General features: G+C 38.5%; 1 protein-coding gene across 1 annotated transcript in view; it reads left to right on the forward strand.

Annotated features, from left to right (window-relative positions):
- SLCO5A1 (solute carrier organic anion transporter family member 5A1) overlaps positions 1 to 24,087 on the forward strand; it is a gene marked incomplete at its 5' end in the record, with an annotated part of 73,119 nt that overhangs the window by 10,750 nt on the left and 38,282 nt on the right. Inside the window, one exon of the mRNA XM_031058625.1 lies at positions 21,589 to 21,721. Coding sequence (XP_030914485.1) covers positions 21,589 to 21,721 — 133 coding nt within the window. The remainder of the gene's footprint in view (positions 1 to 21,588; positions 21,722 to 24,087) is intronic.

Genomic DNA, 24,087 nt, shown 5'->3' on the forward strand with positions numbered 1-24,087 from the left:
TGTTACCACACCTGCATTGTGTTTCTGGAGGAATATTAGTCCTGTTACACAATGAGAGTAAAAAGACACTGAACTCAGCACTATATTGTCATAATAAAATGCCATACTGTAAATAATTTTTCAAAAGCATAGCTGAGGACTGAATTGATGCTTGAATGAAGAGCTGCATTCTAAATTATAGTTCCTAAGTAGCTATTGCACTATTTTGATACATAGAAGTGATGTGTAGTCATTGACCTCAGTGACTGAACGGTTTAATGATATTGTGATTATGATGGTGAGGATGGAGCTGGCTGGTATGAATTTCTTTGATTGCAGAAGCAAAGTAGGCAAAAGTATCCATGTGTTTATTCCTATCCATGGCTTCCCCAGAACCTCTGGGAGGAGGAAGATGAGCACTACTCAGAGTGTCCTCTGCATTTAGGAGTACCTCTGTGACTCAGCCTGTGGAGAAGTTCTCCTCATAAGCTTTTGCTTCTTGTCTTGGTGTTTGTTAGCAATTGATTTTTGCTTAGATGGGGTCATTTATTGTTCTTACTGAGTTTGTGGTTAATTGCACTAGCTTTGGACACTCAGAAGCAAGGACACAGACAACAACAGGGATGCATGTGGCCTTGAAAAGCAAAATAAAGTGAGTGGTTAAGACTACTGCCCCCATGCATTTGTGATAATTAAAAGAAGATCAGCCTTCTATGAGAAATGAGGTAAAACTGATGGACTAATATTGGCCAGGCCAGCTAATGGGAAAGAACTTGAAAAGAGCTTTTAAGCGTGGTGAGTCAGAAGCCTTGGGTATATATATGCCTTGTCATCTTCTATAAGAGATTCAATTAACCCTAGAAAAATGGAGTAATGTATGAACTAACATAATTTTAAGAGTTCCTACACTGTCATTAGAGCAGCTATTACTCCTTTCTATAACTAATAATAAATTTTAAGTATTTGGATAAGGTGAAAGAGTATCTGTATCATCAGATAGATCTATAATTAACTTCCTTTCATGCTTATTCCCCTCTTCATCATCCCCTGCATCCCCACACTCCAAATTTAAATCCTACTGAAAGAAGAGCTTACCATGTGTCTGGTGCAGTGCCACGCTTTCAAGAAAACACTATGTTTTTATTCTCAGATTTATATTGTGTGTTTATAAATACCTTGCGTATTACAGAGACTGAGGAGGGGATCTGTCATGTGTTGCAGTTTCAGGATATGTGAGAAATAACTTCCCATGGTTTGTTCAAGTTGGCATACTGAAATCTTTACTAACTGCTGGGCCAAAGTTGACCATGTTCTTCCAGGAAGAGTAGATGTAACTGATAGAGGCAGTGAGAGGACTGATGAGTGGCTGTGGTAGAGGGGTTTGATAGCCATAAGGTTTATATTATCAGGTGGGCATCCTACACTATGAGCCAGCTGCTTTTTGTTTGGATTGTGCCTGACAGGAAAAAATGGTGCAGTATATCAGGAATGTAGTACATTTCCTTTGTGTAGTTTAATAGGATGCTCAGATTAATTATTGTGTGGTCTGAGCATTAGGATCTCTCCAAAATACAACTGCAGGGCTAAGCAACTCTTCTAGTCCTGGATTTGACACAGTTTTCATGGCATTTTTGAAGATACTGAGAGAACTAGTAGCGTAGCATTAGAAAAGAAGGGTTGATGTAACCCTTGTGATTGTGTCAGGGAGCTGCTGGATGCTCTTAAGACTGCTGCCTGCTGCTTTTCTGTTGAATCAGGATAGAGAGCGTGAGGAGCAGCATGGTTATTTTTATATGCAGAAGGCCAAAGAACTATACAAGAATTCTACTCTTATTTTAGTCTGTGTTGCACTCCTGTTAAAAAGAATTCTTTTTTTCCCCTAATTTTCTTGAGTAACAAAATGGTGTGGAGCTCAGGGAACTGACAGCTGGTGGCTTTCTGATGTAGGAGAATTGACATGAAGAATATGTGTGGGTGTGATATAACCCCTTGGTGATGTGCTGTGTACTCTTGTTATACATTGTGCCAAAATAGACATTAATCCTCTTACGTAGGATTGTCAAGTAAGTAATAATAGAGCACAAGTCAGTGCCATCAGTTCTGAGATTTTTTTTATAAACATAATTGTTATTCATATCTCCTAGATTCTTTACTACTTCTCAATCTTTATATTAAGTAAGTTCTTCTTCTAAGTCCTGCAAATGTTATGTTTTACAATAGTGATGTCAGCTGCTATCAAGACTTTCCTATTCATCTTTCTAATTGATGCTCTTACTTTAAAAAGGCCACAGAGATTTTGAGTTTTATAATTCAACTCATTTCCTAATGTGAAAACTTCAGATGAAGAAAAATTTGAAGATCATTTTGTCTGCATAAAACATTTCCATTGTCTTACAAGGAACCCTGAAAAGATCTGAAGCAATCAGAGTTACTGTCTGCAGGCTGTTCATCCCATTTAGAAGACATGAAGTTGGCTGCTCTGCAGCAGGGCAGACACGATAAGTTGTGCTGGAGGAGAGAAGCAATTAGCTCGACAGCAAGCACAGTCAGAGCAGAAAGGGAGGTCTGGAGGCGTTTAATTAATACTAATGCCTTTGTGCTTACAAGGACCAGCAGCTTACTGCTGCCTTGCTCTTGTGCTTCTCAAACCTGCTATCTAATGAACATTAGATTTAGTAAAGCTTTCCAGAAAAGTGAATAAATCATGACTAACTGTGACACATTCCCCCTGAAGGTAATGAGGTACACCTGATACTGAGTGGGAGCAGGGTCTGATCTGTAAAGCTTTTTCATTTTTAAACAGATAACAAGGCCTTTTGGGATTTTTGTACTACATTTGTTTTAAGTAATCTGAAATAATGGGAAAGACGTGTCATCTATTAAACAGTTTTCAAGTCACCAAACCAATTAGGGAGAAATAAACCTTTTTTTTTTTTTCCATTGTGAAAACAGTTTTGGGCAGGTATCGTTTTTATTAATCTGAGTTTGATGGCAAAACTACTTTTGATGGAAAAGTGTTTAGCCACCAATATATACTTATCTGCATAGCTAGACATTTTGAGATGCAATCTGCTATTTAATTCTCAATTTTTATTCATTTTGACTTCCTTTCATTCTTAGGTGGAAAATAAAAGTAAAATCCCATTTAGTTGAAGGTCACTTCTCTGTGTAACCCTTGCTCCTGTTTTATTCTAGTACCTCATTCAAGACATGCCTAGACTCCAGTATGCTGGAAAGGATTGCTTTTTCCATTTGCTCCTCATGAGAATACCAGCTCTGTGGCTTCAGGCTTACATGTTTTTGTGTTTATAAATGTTTCCCTGAGGGGTTTCAGCAGTGTATGTTAATAAAAGGATGATCTCTATGATGATTTATTCTTTGTGCAGGAGTACCAATATAATCCAGTTTGAGTTGTAATCTACAAAATTTAGTTTTGGTTAGATGTTGCCTATGTTTAAATATCCCTGTGTCACCTCTTCTGTTAACGGTTATCTGTAGAAACAGCTTTATTATTCCATTTTGGGAGCAAACTTCCATATCACATTGCAGTTAATACAGTGTTTTATCACACTAATTGCCTGTTAGTGCAGTTTTTGTGCAATTAAAGTATTCTTATTGCACATTACCGTATCACCCAAGACTTGCGTAACAAGGTAATTAATCTATGCTATCTCCAAGGAATAAATGAAAAGTACTGGATGAGGGTCACAGCCTTTGATAATTATTTATGTTACAAGAAGAAAGCTGAACAGAAATGCTTGGATTTCCCCATTTTGATGGATTTTTAAGTGCTTGGCTTTTTGTCTCCTTAGTCTTCTGGGGCTCTCCAGCTGAACACTGTTACTGCTGAGGTAATAGCTTACATGGTACATAGAATCATGGAATCATTTCCCTTGGAAAAGAAAGACCTTTAAGATCATTGAGTCCAGCCTTAGCTGAGCATTGCAGTGCTAGTTTAGTGTTAACTTGAATTGGATCTGGAGGCTGTTTTCCCTGAGGGCTGTCCCTTAGCTTTCATCATCAGCAGATGTGTTTTGGTGTGCTGTGCTGCCTGGAGGGGGATCTCTGACCACCCTGCTCCACTCCCTGTGCTGTGGATGCCTGCTGCTGCCCTTCCCTGGGGCTGGCTTCGAGGGTTTTGTGACTGGCACCGAGCACACCTCCAGCTGCTCTGGCATGGCTGCCAGGGCAGGTTTGTGCCAGGTCTGCAGCTCGTCTGTGTGTCCGGCTTTCCTGGGATGGAGCGGGACAGCCAGGGCAGCCAGGGAGCAGAGGCTCTTGGAACCACCCGGGGCAGCAGCCTGTACACATGGGGGTCAAATCCCACCCAGCATCTGAGCCACAGAAAATGCAGCTGCCATAAACATCTGGGTTTTTAACAACTGCCTGGAACTTTAATTCCTTTAGTCAGACACTTTTTTGAAAGGCGTCACAGAGGTGTTTAGCCAAATAGCTCATGTATTTTTAGTATTTTGGAAGAGAGGCTTTTTCTTCAATGTCATATTTGATGACTTCCTTATTGCACATTTTTCAGTGGAATATTTTCTCTAGAGGTTTTTTCCTCTTTATTATTGTGACTTATGTTTGAAACTCCCACACTGTAGCTAACAGTTACATTATGCATTGATAAGCTTCTTACACACTTGTAAATACAAATTTTCAGGGTTATGTTGTAATGAATTGTTATACATTATTCATAAATGAAGTGATTGTGTAGAATAGAAGCCAAATATAAAAGCCATTTGGTCTTATACAGTGTTAAGTATTGAAAATGAATGATAAAGTGATAAATGAAGAAAATATAATAGGGATGGTCTCCCCTGATAATAGACATGCTCCTTTTATTTCCTTTGCAGTAGGAGTTTCTCTCCCTGCATTTTGAACAGACAAGCAGACATCTCCCCAGGATGCTGCCAAATGTACCTTGTTCTCCCTTGCCTCAAACATTTCATTTTCTTTTCTTAAAACCAGGAGAATTTATATTCATGCTAAAGTGTTTGTAATCTGCTTTTTGATACTGCAATGATGAATCTGATCTAAAAAAATAGTGTAGAATAACCTTTGAGATTAAGTGGTGTTCTTTCACTGAGTAGCACACAGGGAGATGGATGTTACAATCCAATAAGGTATTTATTCTGATTCCAAATACATTATTCTTAAAATGAAAGGTCAAAGAATTTTCATTTAGAGATGAATAGAATAGGAAGACAGAGTAATGCATTCTGTTTTTTAGAAATAGAATGGAAGTAGGTGATCCTGCAGAAATGTTAGCTGAAAAAGCTCTGTGAAGCCACAAGGCAGGATACCACCACATATCAGTGCTAAGGGAAACCGGTGTGGAACCCCACCAGTGGGGAAGGGCTTGTTTTCAAGCCTGGCTTTTCCTTCCCCTCAGAAATAAGGGGATCTGCAAAGATCAGTATCGCCACTGTCACAGGGCTGCCTGTGTGTGTGCTTTTAGCTTGGCTTTATTTTATTTATTATAAGTGCAGGAGGGGGAATAGCTCCATTCTTGAAGATTTAGACTTGATTGTTTGGCCTTCCTTTACCTCCTCCCTGGCCACAGATACCTGAAGTTGTATTATTTGAGTGATGAAGTCCTTGGCCTGAGGACCTCTGGGAAGCTGTGTGATGGTGCCATGCCAGTGGAGGACTTTGGAAAGGAAATTAGACAAACCAGTCAATAGTAATAGCTAAAATAATTTAGAATTGTTGCAAATGTTTTTTTTTCCCTAGAAGAAGATCTCTAGAGAAATGAAAGCTGCCTGTTTTTTCTTTTCTTTTGAGTGGAATAAAGTAGCAACAGTAAACGTAGCACATAAAACATACGACTCAGGTGAGCTTACTGAAAAGCTAAGTGCTAAATAGCTAATTACTGTTTCACTAGTCAGTGCTCCTCTTTTCTATCTGAGAGTCTTCAGGATATTCCTGAAACTGGGCAATAAGGAGGAGAAGGCTGTTTTCTAATTTTGTTCTTCCTGTGACAGTCTGAAGACATTTCAGTGATTTCTGTGGAGTTTTTTTCTGTATCACTTCAATGTAAAGGAGAACATGGTGTGATCTAAGCTTTTTACTTTTCTTTTAAAACTATGCAAAGTTTTTTTAGTGCATCTTCTGAGTCAGTTCTATAATTGAAACATTACTTATTTTCTGTGATTTTATGGAAACAAACAAAACTCCTGTGTCAAAATATTTTCTCCATGGACATTTGTAAAGGTACAACAGAAATGAATGGACGTAAAAAATGGCTAGGAAAAGCAGTGTCCATCAGCTGTGTGCTAAATATCCTGAAGAGAAAAGCCTGGGTAATACCTCTGGGTTGTTCCTCCACTGGAAAAGGAGATGCATGCTGTTAGAGCTACCTACACAATTTCACAGGTATGAAAGTGAGAAGTAACATTTTAGTTTGGTTATTCAGCTGTGTTAGCTAGGAACAAGTGTCTGATTCTGCTGCTGCATCTCTGCTGGTGTTGTCACTGCACTGTTTTGATCTTTCAGTTGCTGATCTTTTCCCAACAGTTTTAGTGTTTGAAAAGCATAATGCTGTGTTACTATCATTTGTGTGTTCTGAAAGAAACATTTGCCTGAGTGGTTTATTTTATGAGTTAGCAGATGGTGATTTAAATGCGCTTGAACCAGCAAGAGCCTTGGTTCTGCAAGCATGTCTCTGGCTCAGAAAATCTCTACAAAGCACTTACAAAGCGATGAGCAAAGTAGCTATGGTGTTTGGGAGCACAAATGGAGCAGCCATGATGTGTTTGAGAAGGGTTTATACAGTTTTGGGGGTTAGAATTGCCCTCTAGGCAAGGACATGTTACTCTGGTGTGACATGTGGTGACCTTGGGCATGCAGCAGGTGAGCTGCTTGGTGGAAAAAGAAATAACCATGAGAGATCTCAAAGCTGAATTTACTGTGCCATGTTTTCAGTGTTTTGAGTCCTGTGTTCTGTGTATGAGCGTTGCCATGATACACTTGATAAAAGCAGCTGAAGAACTTCACCTGTGTAAGAGGTTACAGGAGATGAAGGTCTGTGTTTCTCAAAAGTTCTGCAAAGACCCTTTTTAAACTTGTTTTGTTTTGTCTGAGCCATTGTGGTCTCAATATAGTGTCCACATGAATGGCAGAAGTAGACTTGGAATGTTTTAAAAAATTTATTAGAGACTTGCAATGTGGATTAGGGATAGGCATGTGTCAGATACAATTATCTGTGTATGGATAGGGATCATATGGATCCAAGTATGTTCTGTTAGCATATATAAATAATTTATACAACAGTTTTAGTTCAAGGCAATGTGATAGAGAGATGTTTGTTCTTTAGGCATTTTTTTACTGTAGATTGTGTTTCTATTTACAGAGTTTGTTAGAAGCAAGTATGATTTAAACTGATTGAAAATTTAAAAATCTTCTTGGTAGTGTTGCATTTGATTCTTTTAGCTTTCACATTATGTGTCTCTTGTAGAATGACAACCAGTCTCTGTACAAGAGGCAAAGGCTTGCACTGCACCTTCAGATGTATGTGTTAATAAAAGTTTGTGAGTGCTCTGTTGAAACTCTGCACTGTCATAAATTAATCTCATGACAGTACAGTTTCTTGAAATGATCACTACATTGGATGACAATTGCAGTTAGGTATAGCATGCAGCGTGGAAATGTAGTACATGCTTTATATTTGCTCTTTGGAGGGGTACTAGGTGTTGCAGTTTTAGTGATGGACATTTTTATTTTTTGTCTATGAGCTGTAGGCTTCCGCTCTGTTATGTTATGTTGGCAAATTCATCAGTATGAATCTGAACATGTAGTTAAGGATCCAACAGTGTGTGAAGACGTGTCTCTTCTGTCACGTGTTGTAGAAAACTCCCAGAGAATGGGAAGATGCCAGATCAATTTTCATTAGACTTGGAAAAGCTCTGACAGCAGCAGAGACCACTGGTAACACTTGCAATCATGGTTATTCCAAGCAACTCCAGTACTGTTCCTTGAGGACCTCCCTGTCAATCTCTCTCTCTCTGTGTCAGAATAATTTAATAACTGAGATTAAAATTTCCCAAGGAGACTAAGGAAGTCAAGGGACCTGACTTTCAGTGATTTTCAGTGGGATTTAGGGCTCAAATTGAATTTTCTTTGCAAACATAAGATTAGAGTTTCAACAAATTGCTTTTTTTGTGATAAATTGATTGAAAGCTGTGATAGTTTGCAGATTGTGTGCATAAGTGTAATCTTCCAATTAAATCTTCTTAGTGTAAATAACTGAAAACATGTTCCCTATGAGAATGGATGCAAATGGACAAAGATACTAGAAAGAAAAGGTCCCTGAGTTGCTTGAGTGAGCAAAATCTGCTTCAGGAAATAAGTTTGATTTTCATTGGTACTTTGTATGTTATTTCCTGAGCCTGCCTGAGCAGTGTCTGTGTCCAGTACCAGCTCCAGGTCAGTTTTTCTGGGGTGTCCTTGCTCTTTGGTGCTCCCAGAGTCACCGTGGCACACAGGGATGCCCAGGGGTGGCTCAGGACACCTCGAGGTTCCCTGGCTGCTGCAGCCACTGCCGAGGCCACCACCCATGCTGGGACAGTCTCCTAAATGCTCAGCTGATGCGTCTGTGAAATGGCGAAGTGCAGAGGCCAGCTCTGGCCCTTCCCTGGCAGGGTAAGACCTTTGGAGATGTCTCAAGGCAGCACAGCCAGGAAAGGAAGGTAAAGAGGCTTCTTGTCTTCTGGCATCCTTCTTTGCAAAGGATGAGGTCTGCAAAATCTACTGTATTAGGGATGAAAAGAGAATTGGTGGGATAATTTCATGCTTTATTGGGCCAGAAAGGACTGTTGTGTTCATTTACTCTGACATCTGTGTTCAGTCAGATTTCATTACAGTGTTATCCCTTTCCAAAGCTCTATTTATATAAAACCATATAGCCTAAAACAAAGCACTCAAGTTAGAGAGAATCTGCCATGTCCCCAAGAATATAATGGAGTTAACTATTTTGTTAAAAAAGTTACTGCCATGAGTGTGTCTAAAGGTGGCAGAAAGTAATTTCTACATAGCCTCTAGCCACTACATTTCTTATGTCTGTGAAAGCATCTTTTACTGTTGAAGAATAAAAATATGCTTAATAATCTGTTAATCTAAGTAATTGAGAAACAAAGCTGTCATGTCTAATTCTACTCACAGAAGAAAGAAAAAGCCAGAATGAACAATCTTTTTTTAAAAAAATTTGCAGATTAAATGAAAGGATATCGGCATTTTTCTCTAAAATATGTCAGCTAAATAATTAAATTACCTAATTAGTGAAAGTAACTTTAGCTGATTAGAAATTTTTCAGATTTTGTAAGTCATCCATATGGTGTTTTGAAATAATCTTGGAAAGATCCCTGTAATATAAATAGTTTTCTGTTGGAAATGCCAACACTGCAAGTTAGTAATACTTCTGTATTTTATTAACATATCTTATTGGAACTGAGAATGAGCTGCAAATGGAGCTGTAAATCACAATGACAATTTATATCTTAAAAAGAAAGACAAATGTAGCTATGGTATTACCATTTGTAATAGGAGAACCTTTTGTTAGAGTGATTTTTTAAAGCTACACATGGTGTTTAAGCAATGCCTTTTAATAACACTGATAAAAATGTTCTGATGGTCTTGCTCTGACAAATTATGATGCAACTAAATCTTGATTATAGAGATATAGTGATTTAGGGGTTTTATGCAGAGAAAATTATTTGGTTTTGATCATGTTGAAATATTTAACTTACAGTGAATTATTTTGATCTTTATGTAGGACTACAGATTAGCATTTAAAAAAATAATCCTTTTTGCTTGATTGAGAGACAAAACCATGTAAGCAAACCATGTAAAACACATTACTTAAAATGTCAAACGAAAATATTTTTGCAATTTTTATTTTATTACTGGCATTGCATGTCAATATCTACCTTTCCTCGTGAGGCATACATTTGTTTCTTTCAGGACCTGACTGAAATGGTCTAAGGAAATATATTTATAGCATCATATTTATTTATAGAATCAGTTTGTTGCTAACAAATGATGTCTGTGGTGATTTTCAGTACAAAACAAAAATATAAATAATTTCCTGCCTTTTGGTTTCTTACAAAACAGTATTCACCTCTTTTTTTCCATGACTCTCTGTGATCTCCATTTCATTTTCTCTGATTTTCTTGAATACCTCTAAGAATTCATGTCCCTTTATCAGATTTAGGAGGATCCTTTCAGGCATCTGCAGCAGCAGCTTGGTGCTTCTGTATCCTGTTTCATGGGGCTGTGTCAGGAGTGTCAGGGTTGTTTGAGGACAATTTGTTTCTCCCTGGTGGCGCGCCCATTAGCTCCTTAACTATGGGACGGGAAGGATTTGCTGGGGTACTGCTTGATGGTATTTTTCCATAGCTGGGATGAAGAGATTCAGTTTGGTGCTACAGCAAGAAACTCTTTTGTCCCAAGCAGAACATAGGATTGAATGAGCTCTCATGTCTGTCTTACGATCCCTCTGTGGAAAACAGAGGAGAGATCCTTACCCGGAAGCCAAAATTCAAGTTTTATTTCCAGAATCAAATATTTCACCATAATTTCAGCTTTGTGAAAGTGCCCAAACAATGTTGTTCCTATGAAGATAAAGACTGTATTTTGAAGGTTTGGAGATTTTCATAAAATAGTGGTGTTGTCCTTTAGCTAAAATAAATGATCTCCTCTATTTATAACTGTTACACACGGATGGAAATGTTTTTCAGACTCTTTCACCTGTAATAATATATTCAGTATTGTTTCAGATATGACTATACAGCTCTGCATTTCACTTTGCCAATTGCTGTTTAATATATTTTTATTGAAGCTATTGCAGCTTTCAGCCTTTCTGAATGTAGCAAAATAATTTTTTAGCAATACAATAGATGTTAAAACTCACAGGGTCATCTGCAAATTGCTGGAATAATGGGCTTTTGCTTACAGGCAGATTTTGCATCAGATATGAGTAATGAAGTGTAATTACTGTTGTTTCGGTTGAAAGATAAAAATGTAAGTGCAATTTACAAAGAAAATAAGAAGAAATGCTGTGCGGCTTGCCCTTCTTTGCAGTCTATTAGCGAGAGGTAGTGAAGGGAAAAATGATCACCAGCATTTTCAATAATTAACCTATGCCTCCTAGGCAGAAACCAATTTTTGAAAGGAAATTAATTCTGAGGGAATATGATTGAAGTCATTTACCCCTTTACTTCTTTGTTCTGTTGTCTTGCTGGTGGGACAAAGCAAAAATGAATATATATAAACACATATGTGTACTTACTATCAGCGCCTAACCTTCCCTTTCAGTAGATATTTGGGCTCTTTCTGCTTCTTCCTCACATTTTCTTTTCTAGGCACAGAGGAACTGGCTTTGAATAATGATGAAGTATAAAAGAATGCATGTCAAACCTGCCTCTGAAAAACAGGTTATTTGTGTGCCATTAGCTGGTTTGTGCACAATAAAAGCCACCTCCATAAGCATTGGGTATTTAGTTTATATAGATTTTTTTCTAAGGAATTGGTACTTACTCCTGGTTCTTCTGATGGTTCATGATGGCATACTCTTAACATCTGGTTCCGTGCCTGGTAAATTTCACTGGGCTCTTGCCTGCTTTTCCTCTAGGAGTGGGTGTATTCTCCCAGCTCAGAGAGATGAGAGGACCTGAGTAAAATATTCCTGTTGGCTTGTACTCTTGGACTACCTGAACATGATGTAAAACAAATTAAAAATAAATCATAATACAAAAACTCTGAAATACTCTTCTGGGCTAGGTTCTGCTGGTCTTGAAGCTATGGACCTTTTCAGCTGTGATTTTAAATTTGATATCTTTTTTTTTTTTCCCCATTTTCTTATTTGGGATCTGCCTGTTGAGGTCCACTTCAAGGCCAAATCTCAGCTTTCACAGTTTGACATTTTTCACAACTTGATATTTGAAGAAAAGGGGATGGATGACATGTGAGTGAACAATCCTGCCCACTCTAGTGTAGTTAGAAATAATGCTAAAGACATGAAAATATGTTTTAAAAAGCTGAGGTCAACAGAGTCTATAAGCACATGCCTGGGGATAATCCCTAGTGAAAATTAAATGTGTATATGTAACCTCAACTGCCAACCATTAAAAAACCCCCAAAGCCAAGCAATTAAAAGGCAGAGATCAGATATTCCCATTTGACATGACCTTATGGAAAGAATGCCAGTGAGTCAAGAGACTGCTTTAGTATCTTAAAGATTGCCAACAGCTTCAGTGTCCTTTTAGTAGGAACACCACTGAGTATTAGTGCAGAAGTGCCAAATCCTGCCTGCTTCAAGAGAGAAGTCACAGTGGTTCAGGAGTACTCTTACTGTGAATGTTAAATTCATGACTGTGGATTTAGCTCCCAGTGTTTGAATGAATGGGAAATAATACAGTGAAATTATCTAACCAGTTATTAGTTAAACTTTTAAAATAATTTGGAGTAGCAGCTTGCTTACAATTTAGTTAATAATAGTTATATTCAGTAAATAATTTTCTTTATGGAAGTCAGCAGTACTTCTATGAAATTTCATTGTTTTATTCTTTGGAGTAATCAAAACTTTGGGACACTGACAGACCAAGAATTCAGCAGGGACCATGGAGTTACTCAGTAGGTGTTAACACAAATGGTCAGTGTCTCTGTCTAGCTGCCTTACTATTCACAAAAGGAAACATTTTTTAGGAAACATGCTCTTTTGAAAACTCACAGTTTGGGAATTCATGCCTAGTCAACTTCTTGGGATACATTACCTTGTGTTAATAACGCAACATGCCACGATAAACTTAAAGAACTTGAAGATGTGCAGCGTTTTAGAGAGCTGATTTCCAGAAAGTAGGAGCCAAGAGCAGAGCTGTGCCTTCTGTTGCATCTCTTCTGACATTCGGACTCTGTTCAGTACAAGTAGTGTGTACTGCATCTGTCTGAGACCTAAAATTCAATAAAAGTACTTTTCCATATCAAAATTTCTTACATATGGAAAAAAAAATTGGGAGTTTTAAGAAAGATCACTGTTACTCCTGCGTTTAAGCAGTTGTTGACACTTCTGTTTAAAGACAATCCCAAACATATATTTAGGTTATAAATGCCTTTGACTTCATGGAGAGAATATCAGGACATCTTTGTTTTCAGTTTAGGTTCTAATGTGTTTATCTTTGGTCATGCAAACAATTCACATGGGACTATCCATATGCATGAAGTTAATTATATGTGCTTCTGGAATACTATTATCACCAGAAGATTCTTATATTAGAATTAGTTTAAGAACTTATGAAGCTGATAAAACCTGATTTGCTTAATTATCTGATATAAGAATTTCTTTGTGCATGGTTTCTAAATTCAGTTAATCACACTGATAGGAAATTGCATTCAGAAATTGCAGCCATTTTCACTAATCTTTTTCAACAGATGTGCCTTTTTCATATTTGCTTGCTAACCGCAAGTCATTCTTGGTAATATTATCAGCAAATGTTTATTTATAGGTGAATATAAAGAGAGAAAAGACAGATTTTGTTGAAAACCCACAAGTAATATTTGTGTGTTCCAAGCAAAACAGTTGTCTTTAAAGAATGGGACAGTCTCCAGTTGCCCCTGGAATTCCTACTTCCACAATTCTCAGGTTTTAGGAATAAAGAGATAAAGACTCTCATTTTAAGCACTGGAGTCATTTTCCTTGGGGCAATAATTTCTTTAGCCAAGTATCTGTAAAGCTGAAATACCACGGTGCAAGTATAAGCTTTTCTTCTTTGATATTTTCAGTATTTTTGAATTTTGGATTGGATGCATATACCTGTGGATGTAACCAAAAGACAAGTACTGAGTCTGTGAAATTTTAGTGTAAGTTGAAAGGCTTTGTAGGCACTGTGGCTCTGCAGCATAGCAGTGACTTGGAGCAGCCCTGCAATGTATACAAGAAGTACAGATTGGGACAGACAGCCTATTTTACTTTGTTTTCTTTGGGCTTGCTTTCCTGAGTTTTTACGGATATAATAGAATTAGATCCAGTGAAAATGATTATAATGTTTTAGAACATGACCACAAATGGTGAATACAAAGCATGAAGCAGCATAGCTGTTTAAATCAGGGAATGATATCTCTTTTAATACAAATGATATCTTAGTAATAAAGCTGTGAGAGAAAAGTAAAAATCTGATGCTTTTCATCTGGGGTTGGCAAGTCACTTAAATAAAATTGAAATATATTTTATTTAACTTCCAGCATTTTTAATGGAGTGGTAAGCTGGACCATTAATTTTCTTTTCCAGGCATGTAAAATTTTGCTTTAATTATGTTTCTCTATAAATTTGTCTTCCAGATCTGTGGAATCTGCTTGTTAAAATAGGGACAAATATATTCTATACAAAGATCAAGAGAGGCTACTGAAGCAGTTTTGTTGCTCTGTTTATTGTTTTGAGTGGAACTCTGGATCTGAGAGACTATTAAAGTCATGTAACACTAATGCATTTTGAAAGGAAGTGATTTAAAGATGTGAACTGGACATTATTATCTGAACTGCAGTAATGCTCAAAGCATTGTTTTTTCCTGAGCAAATAACCACATTAAAGAAAGGATCTTAAAGCATGTATAGATTCGTTTGATGGTGCGTTTGTGATGAAAAGAAGGAAGTGAACCGGTTTCCTGACTTAAAAGCTTTTGAGGAGTCTGCCTGGCTTCTACTCACAACTCAGTTTTGTGTCCTCAGGCTCAAAAGAGTAGTTAAACCTTATATTTTTAGGGGTAGCTTCTGTGTAGTGAAATTAGACAGAATGAGGTAAATATGCCTTCATGAAAGGGAGCAGTGTTTCTTTGAAAGCTCCTTTATGCTTGATCCTTGGTATCCCATCGCAGTGCTGTGACATGAGAGGAGCAGGGGAGAGCTGGGACCTGTTCCCCTTTGAAACCTCTGTCTATCAGCTTTGCTCTGTGTAGAAATCAAAACCTGCTCTATAGCCTAGAGAAATAACAGTGCTGCTCGTTCTCCAGTGACAGCACAGTACAGCTGTCCAAGGAAATGTCTGCTGGTAGCACTGGAGAGGGTGCTATGGTGGTACCAGAGCATGGTGGGGCTTCTCTTGCTTGCAGAATTCCAGGTGGTAACCCTGCGACTATTATTTTTAACCTATAGCCCTTTAAATTTCTTGGCACATAAATATTCAAGATTATATAAAGATCATCTTGCATTTCTGTAAAAGCTCAGTCCTCAGATTGTAAACAAGTAATCTGTATACACAGGGCTTTCATTGCAAATTCACATGAATGTTTTCTTTTGGTGTTTTTTTTAAATTCTTCTTTGTGCTGTTCTTTTATGAGAGTGTTGTTCAGCCAGTTAGAAAACTGAATTACTGCTTCAATTAAGTAGATTACACTTCTGGATTTACTATTCTGCTTCACATCTCTAGTGGATTGATTTTGTCTTTTGCATCTCTGTTTTCCAATCAATGCCCTCATGCTAATGACTGTTAAGATTTTGGAGTAAGAACTTGAAATCTACAGATATAAAAGGATTATGATTCTATATCCTAAAAAATATCCTACAAAGTCTATTACTACTTTCTGTAATTGCTTTACTATTCTGACAGTAGCAAACATTCATATACATGCTTGTATGCATATATAAAATATGCCTTCAGAATAGATACACCCTGTAGCTTTTGCAGGATTTTGCAAATTCTAAACTTCCATTGAAAACAGAATAAAGGTCAAATTCTGCTTGTCTTACACATGTATGAAATGAACAGTTGTACTATGGTGATATGCTGCCAAGATTTGGACAATGGGGTCTTTCAGAAATGTTCCTCCTCCTCCAGTGATAAACTCTGTGTGGTGACATGTGTGTGCACACAGAGGAGATGACAGGGACTGAGCAATATATGCCTTTGTTTTTACTTTTTTAAGCAAAGTGTGTTTTTAGAACCCAGAAGCCAACCTGTTGTAGCTCACTAATTTGTCATTTCTGTTCATCACAAAATGTGACTTGTGACTTTACTTGGTACCAGCATGACTAATGTAAGGAGGCACAGTCAGAGGGTTCACAAATGCATTTGAGGGTGCCACAGGGACATGTGTTTTATGTTCCCATATACAGAGCCTACTGAAGATGTCTTTTGGTGTGATTAGAAGAGGAAAAGGACATTCACAGTATTTTTACAACCTCTGCCTCATTAAATAAATGAGGTAGTGTAGGTAGATTAAAAAAAAATTCTGTGGCAACAAAGTTTTTTCATGCACTTGATGTGAACCCAGATTTTCAGACCCACAAAGGATTCAGCTCATCTTACTGTAGTCAAAAAGACTGTGCTGCAATAGGCCATATGTAAAGCTTTCTCCTGTTGAAGAAGAATCTCTATGAATAAAGCAATAAACAATATAATTTGGTCAGGTGTTGGAGTGGCAGCATTCATTGCAGCATGTCCCAGGATAACTCTTCTGTGGTGAAGAATGACATTGTTTAATCTTATGACATTGTTTATCTTAATCTTTCACGTGGATAGGTAGATTCCTTATGTAAGTCGGTTACTAATTCTCTGACTTCCCTTTTCCATCTAGCATCTTAGCTGGGGTGGCAATTTATGGCTAAGCCTGGCTAGCCACAGCCAGCTGCAGTTTTTGCTGGTATGGTGTAGAGCCCGAGGTATGCCATGCTGAGGACATACTCAGTAAGGCAGTGAAGCTCCTCCAGTACAAAGCTTCAAGGAATCAAAGTTGCCATGGCTAGATATCTTGGGTGAAAATGGTCACTTAACTAACTCTGTCCAAACCAGGATATTTTTACTTACCTACAGTTTGTGTCAGAGGTAGAGCTATGATCTGAAAGACCAGGTTTGGGAGGGCTGGGAATGGCTATCCCTCATCACTGAAGAGATATGCTTGGTAATGGCAACTTTTAACCACAACACCAAGATCTTTGGAGCAGAGAAAGACTTTAAAGAATCCACAAGGTCTTTGGTCTTTGAAATTGTCTTGTTTAAAGGATGTGTAATTTTAGTAAACCACCCTGTGCTTTCCTCTGGACACTTGGAATGCTGCATGACAGCAGCAAGCTACAACAGGCTTCTGGGGAAAAGCTTTTACCAGGTCCAGTCTAAGCTGGTTGTGTTGAATGTCATGAGTAGTTCTCAGATGGCTCTAAGTCACCCTGAGATCAGCTCTGTTGGTTAGAGCATGGTACTGTTGTTAATGCCAAGGTCGTGGATTTGATGCCTGTGCTGGCCATTCACTTAGGAACACGGAGGGCTTCCAGCTCAGAATATTCTGTGGTTCTGTGAAGTTGGGCAGGAGTGGGTGACCTGCAGATGTGCTTTCCTAGAGAGACCAGTGTTCCCACAGAATTGTGATACAACTTGTCAGCATTGAACATGCATGGCTAATGCAGGAACTCAGAGGGTGCAGTCTGCTGTCCAGTGCAACCCAATCAGAAGAGATTCAGATTGTTGTAGCCCATATGTCTATATTAACAATAGTTTCCTCCTTTTATCTGTTGAAGATGATTTGTGGTTTGGAGTAGAGCTTTTAACTCATGGAATATACATCACCTCTGTTTTATCACGGGAAAGGACATATTAATGCTATTTTACAACATAGCTTTTTGTGACTTAGGAGTAGTAAGGCAGCTTGCAAATCTAAGCACCAGTCAAGCCTGTGGCTGTGAGGTTATAAGACAAATGCTGGATTTCCTTAGGTGCAGTTTGAAAAAATTATCTGGATACTGTGTGCCCTGCCTCAGCATCACAGTACTCCAGCATGTCCCTTGATAAAAATGTTTGTTACTTCCATTTGAAAGGTCTTGGCTGTTACATCTGTGCAACTCCCTAGAGCAAGATCCCAGATCGTAGCCTGAAGAGGGAGGACCAAAAAGAGTTAGCTGAAATCCCTGGCAGAAGGCTGAAAGGAGGATTCTTATGTATCATCTACATGTTTTTGAACCTTTTTTATCCAAAATCTGGAGACCTTCTAGTGTTCTGAGTGGAAAAAAATTCTGAAACTATTCTCCATAGGAATTTTTATTTGTGAAACAGGTACAATTTTGATGATACCCCAATTGAATCTGTTTTCAGTTTAGCTTCTTTTTTATATCATCCAGTAATCCTGGTGGGCTACTTGGGAATCACAATTCCTGAATATAGCTGTGAGGGCTGTGACCAGAATTTTAAGGGTCCAGGACCCTTGAGTAGCCTGCCAGGGTGACTTACGGAGCTGGTTTGCCCTTCGCTTCCACAGCAAGGTTTGAAAGTTTGGGGCAGATTCTTTCAAGTACCTTATTTTGAAATATTGAAATGTTATGCTTGCCATGCTCTGTTTAGTCTCATTTATAAGTCTAAGTCAGTTTCTTGCACTTGGTGTCCAATTTCTGATAGTGACCATTATTAGATGCTGAAAAAGATGCTGTATCTTAAAATGGCAATTTTATGAACTTACCTGCTGCCATCGACCAGGAGTGTGGAGGCTCTGTGTTTTCCGAAAGACTCAGAAAGTGGTATTTTGCCAGTAAGTTATATTAAAAGCAAAATATCTTGAAGCCTGAATAGCATATAGTAATTTTAAAATACTCCTGAAATTGTCAACAGGATTTCTTCCTCTAAAGCAGAACAGTGTACAATGTTACTTTTATCTTTATTGTGCAATGTTTCTGCTTACAAGGAAGACCCTCTGAAATTTGCAGGTGTACAAAATACTCTATTTGGGTAGTGATCTGAAACATAAGCAGTTGCTGCATTTTGCTGCTTTCAGTGGTGGGACTAAAGCTGAATTAATGCAGTATAAGTATTTTTTCTGAATACCAAAGTGAATGGATCAGGTCAGTCTTTTACTCCCTTTGTGTTTCCTCTCTAAAGATTTTAGAGATCTGAGTTTGCTGTAGTTGTCTGAAACAACTTTCCAAGGAAACATTTGTAGGACAAAATTTATTACTGTCTGTGGGAGTGTGGAGATAGTTTTTTGTTTGTTGTTGGGTTTTTTTTTTCCTTCCTCATGATGTGATTTTTTGCAAATAGCAGTTACTGTGGGATTTATCTAGCCACTTGCTGCTAAGGAACAGAGTTTCAATGTCTGATGGAGCATTTTAGGCATACAGAGAATTGTTTACAATCAATCAGTAGGGAACATGGCTGGAATAAATTTAAATAGTGAACAGAGTTCTGAAAACCATTATGTGAAAAGGACTTCAGCAAAATCTATTTATTCAAAGTTGCAGTTTCATAAAAACCAAGAATGTGTTTACAAAAAAAAAGACTTAAAAGTGATAAAACTCTAATCAATTTGTGGTCTGGCAGCATTTTTTAGTATAGGCAGTTTTACCTTTTGTGGTGGCTTCTGTGATTTTTTTTGCTGCAATAAGGTTCTATTTTTACTTGCAAGAATGCTGCTTTTCTTCATTCTCTTACTTCAAAGTGTAAGATGGAAATGTGCAAATTATTTTGGTTTAATCAGGTAGATTTAGTGATCCCTTTTCGCTTATTTTATCCTTGAGATATAATTTGCTGTAACAGGTAACATGGAAACTCAAGCGTGTCTGATTGAGGATGGGACCAAAAAGAATGGAGTCTCTATATTCCTGTTGTGGGCAGGGACTGGTCCAGTAACCATCTGGATCTAGAGAGATAATTACAGAGAATTAGATAATAAATTCTTTCATGTGTTGCTAGAGGATATGCAGCAGCTGAGCAGGTGTTGCTGTGCTGGAGCCTGGGTTTTGGTGGTACAAGATACATGGGCAGAGAGCAGAGACCAACCCTTCCACCCCTCTTGCCTTTTTTACTTACAGCCAGACCCTATAGAAAGCAGGGCAGAAGCATTTTAGAAGGAATGGGTACCACAGGATGTATTAAGGAAGGAAAGAGATATTGTAGGGGAATGGAATGGAATGGAATGGAATGGAATGGAATGGAATGGAATGGAATAGAACAGAACATTTCAGTTGGAAAGGAGCTACAGTGATCATTTCATCCAACTGCCTGACTGCTTCAGGGCTGACCAGAAACTAAAACCTGTTACTAAGGGCATTGTCCAAATGCCTCTTAAACACACTGATAACTCTGGCATCTCCCTAGGAAACCTTCACAAGTGTTTGACTTCCCTGTCCCTAAAGAAATGATTCCTAAAATCCACTGTAAACCTCCTCTGGTGAAGCTTTGAACCATTGCCATGTGTCCTGTCACTGAATACCAGAGAGAAAAGATACAGCAAGTAAAGATCGCCCCCTCAGGAAGCTGTAGAGCAATGAGGTTGCCCTGAGGCCTCCTTTTCTCCAAACTAGACAAGCCTCAAGTCAGCTGCTCCTCACAGGTCATTCCTTCCAGCCCTCTCACCAGCTTTATTGCCCTTATCTGGACCCACTCACGGACCTTCACATCCTTCTTAAATTGTGGTGCCCAGAACTGCACACAGTGCTCCAGGTGAGGCTGCACCAGTGGGATAGTCACCTTTCTTGAGCAGCTGGTGATTCTGTATTTGATGCACCCCAGGATGGGGTTTGTCCTGCTGGATTCCAGGACATGCTGCTGATTCTTGCTGTGCCTGCTGGCACCTAGCACCTCCAGATCAATTTCTGCAAAGAGGCTCTCCAGCCACTCCTCTCCCAGTTTATACTTTTGCTTGATATTAGTCTGTCCCAGCTGCAGAATCTGGTGTTTTGACTTGTTAAACTTCATGCTATTAATCACTGTCCAGTGTTCCAGTCTGTGTAGATTCCTCTGCAGAGCCTCTTGTCCCTCCAAAGAGTCAGCAGCACCTCCCAGTTTGGGATCATCAGCAAATGTGCTAATGGTGGATTCAACTCCTGCCTGCAGGTTGTTGGTAAATGTATTGACCAGAACTGGCCCTAGAATTGATCCCTGGGCAACACCAGTGGCCCCCTTTGAGCTCTGCCCTTCAGCCAGTTCTTCACCCAGCACAGCCTGCAGCCACTCATCCCGCAGCTGGACAAGTTATCCTGAGGGATGCTGTGAGGGACAGTATCAAAAGTATTCCTAAATTACAGAAAAACTACATTCATCACCTTTTCTTCATCCACTGGGTGGGTGACCTTATCACAGAAAGATAACAAGTTAGTTAAATAGCCCTTTCCTTTTGTGAACCTGTATTCTGTCAATCTCTGAAATAGGAATATTTGATTTCTTAAAATGGGCTATTCTTTTATAGACAGTATTAGACTGATGGTAACTAAATTAGAATGTTGTACATTCTAATTTAGAATGTGCATTCTCTTTGATTACAATTTTTATTCTTTGCTTTTCTGTTTCTCTACCATTAGTTAGACTTTTTTCAAATTTATATGTTAAATAATTTTGATTTAATTTAAAGGAAATGTTACCAAATAGGAAAAAATTTGTGCAAGTCAAGTATGCTTTCCATCCAGAATTCCAAAATAGTCTATACTTGCATAATTTGACTGAAAATGTACAGAAAGCAGTAATCTTCTTACTAATATGTGACTTAGGCAGAAGTTGCTGACTTGGTTGCAAAAAAGATACCTTCAAGTTTTAGGGTACCGAACCTCTTGTTTAAAGAAAGATAATTTATTTTGTGATTTCATGCGTAAATAAATAATGAAACATTAATTTTGGTGATCTGTGACTCTGACCTTTTATTTCCTCAGCCATCATGTACGTAATGGGAGCACTTGGACCTGCAGCTGGATACTTACTAGGAGGACTCCTTATTGGTTTCTATGTTGATCCTAGGACAACTGTGTATATTGACCAGAGCGATCCCCGATTCATTGGGAACTGGTAAGGATCAAGCATTTTTCAAAACTATTCTCTCAGCTGCCCATAGGGAATTAAGACAGGTTGGAAGATTTTATCACTTGAGGACTTGTTTAAGGTTGTAGAAGGAGGCTGAGGAAGATGTTTCTGTTGATTACTACACACTAGCCTCTGACAGAGAGGAAAGGTTTGCCACAGGAGTGCACAGGAACAGTGCAGGGAAAACCCCCTATGTTTGGCTGTTCAGGACTGTCCCTGACCACAGTGGGAACTGCCAGTGCTCATCACAGGGATGGCAGGGCAGGATATTGGTGTTGCAGGAGGCTGTGGATGATCTCTGCTGCTCAGAACTTACTCCTTTGCTACTGGAAGTTGGATTAATCTCTTTGGTTTTCCAGAGGAGGCAGCATGAAACACTGAGCTCTGCTGCCCAGATGAGAAACACTACACTTTGCTGATCCTATGAAGGAGATAGGATGGGGTCAGAACATGCCCTTTCCAGTCTTTCTTTCTCAGGGTGATGGCTTGTGTTTAGGCAGCAGATGCTGTAAACATCACATTATTCTCTAGTAAGGAGTAGGCTTCCAGCAGCACTGAGATGTAGCCGTTGTAATTGTTAGCTGATGTCTTCAGGCAGCCTCTGAGATGTGGCCTCCTTGGAAATGTGTCTTTGAGGAAGCAGGTCTTGAGGAGGCTTTAACTGCCTTTTCTCAGATAAATCATAAATCTGCCTTGAAGTTTTCATGCAATCCCAGAAAAAACCTGAAGTTCGTTATCCCAGGAAGAGACCTCTGCTCTGTAGTTGTAAGGTGCAGTGTCAGTTCTCATGCCCTGGGTTAGTGTTTGTCACTGCGCCCTTGCAGTCCGTCTGTATCTGTTTCTGTTTATTCTGCAGTGATCTTTCCTGACAGTTTGATGTGAAAAATTCTTTCTTTGGTGGCTTCTTAAACCTTTAAAGATTTAGTCCTGCTGTATTGGTCTTAGTCCAAGAGGATTGCTGCACTGTTTTGTCAATTTTCAGCAAGAGAAAGGCAAAGCTGAGAGCTGAGTGTGGCCTTGGGGTTAACAACTCCATGCTCTGGTTTATCTACTGACTTATCTCACTGAAAGATCTGCTCTGTGAGTGTGCAGCAATGTCAGAATTTGGACTAGTCTAGTATAAAAGATTTGGAATCAAAGCAAAACATTGTACATTCTTTGTAAAATTCTTACACTTCACGTGTTTTTAATGACATGTCAGAACTGGTAATCAGCATCTGATCAGGTTTTTTGGCAGAAATTGCAAACAGGCCCATAAATATATTTGTTAATTGAAATCAGTGGGGCTGTATGAATGTGGGATAAACTTTTGACTTTATCTATAACACACTGATATAACTGAATTTTAGCTCAAGCAGCTTCAGCAAAAGTAAAATAGCCAAAGCAAGAAAGTCAGTAAAAGTCATTCACAAGTTTCGTTTTTTATCTTGTTGATTAAATCTGTAGGGTCTGGCTTTCCTTGACAGGTATTTCAGGTCTTTTTATTTCTCTTTCATTTTTGACTGTGTCGCTTCTTTCTCTTAAATTTCTGAGGAGTATCAACTGCTATCAGGTCTCTGATAATTTCTTGTGTAATGTGTGGTGGCCTCTCATAAAAGTTTAGTGGCATTTGTGTCTCATTCTCTTTTCTCTTTCTGAATCTGTGTCTACCCATTAAAAAAATATCAAGACTCCTATGGTGTGTGAGGGTTAAACCTTTTTCCCTTGCTACTCTCTAACTGCCTGGTTGCAGAGAATTCTGGAAGTATAGACTTTCATTTCACTGAACTGTATTTCTGGGATTGTGACATTTTCTCCTTGAAGGGAAGTGCTGTGTAGTCAAGTTTATTTTTATTTATGCAATCTAACAATTTGAAATGTAAGAGTAGCCCAACACTTACTTTAGCTGACACACTTTAAAAATGTGGTTCAATTGAGATAACTTAGTGGGAAGTCATATATGAGATTTCTGAGTCTTGTTTCCTTTGAAGTGAATTAGTGTCTTTGATTCCTATCTTTTCTTTATTATAGCTGTAAGGTTCCTAATGTAACTTATCGTGGGACCCAATTTAACAATTTCCATTGTTAGAGGAGGCAGTGCTTGCAGACAAAATAGTGAGTATAGCAACTATGATATATGGCTAAAATAAAAGCATTATAGCCTATTTTTTTTTCTTGAGCTGTTCCTTTCTAGGAGGTCTAGCAGGACACGTAATTTGGTTTATCTCTCGTGCAACATGGTAAAGTAAAATGGTTATTTTTCAGGGTTATGTCTGATCTGATTATTCCTTGACTTTCACAGGACTTGGATTTCTGCTGCTGGGCTTTGCACACCTGGGGTTTCTGTAGGTGCTCTGGGCTAAATTACAAGC

The sequence above is a fragment of the Geospiza fortis genome, unplaced genomic scaffold, assembly GCF_000277835.1.
Source record: "Geospiza fortis unplaced genomic scaffold, GeoFor_1.0 scaffold121, whole genome shotgun sequence".
NCBI classification, from domain to species: domain Eukaryota; kingdom Metazoa; phylum Chordata; class Aves; order Passeriformes; family Thraupidae; genus Geospiza; species Geospiza fortis.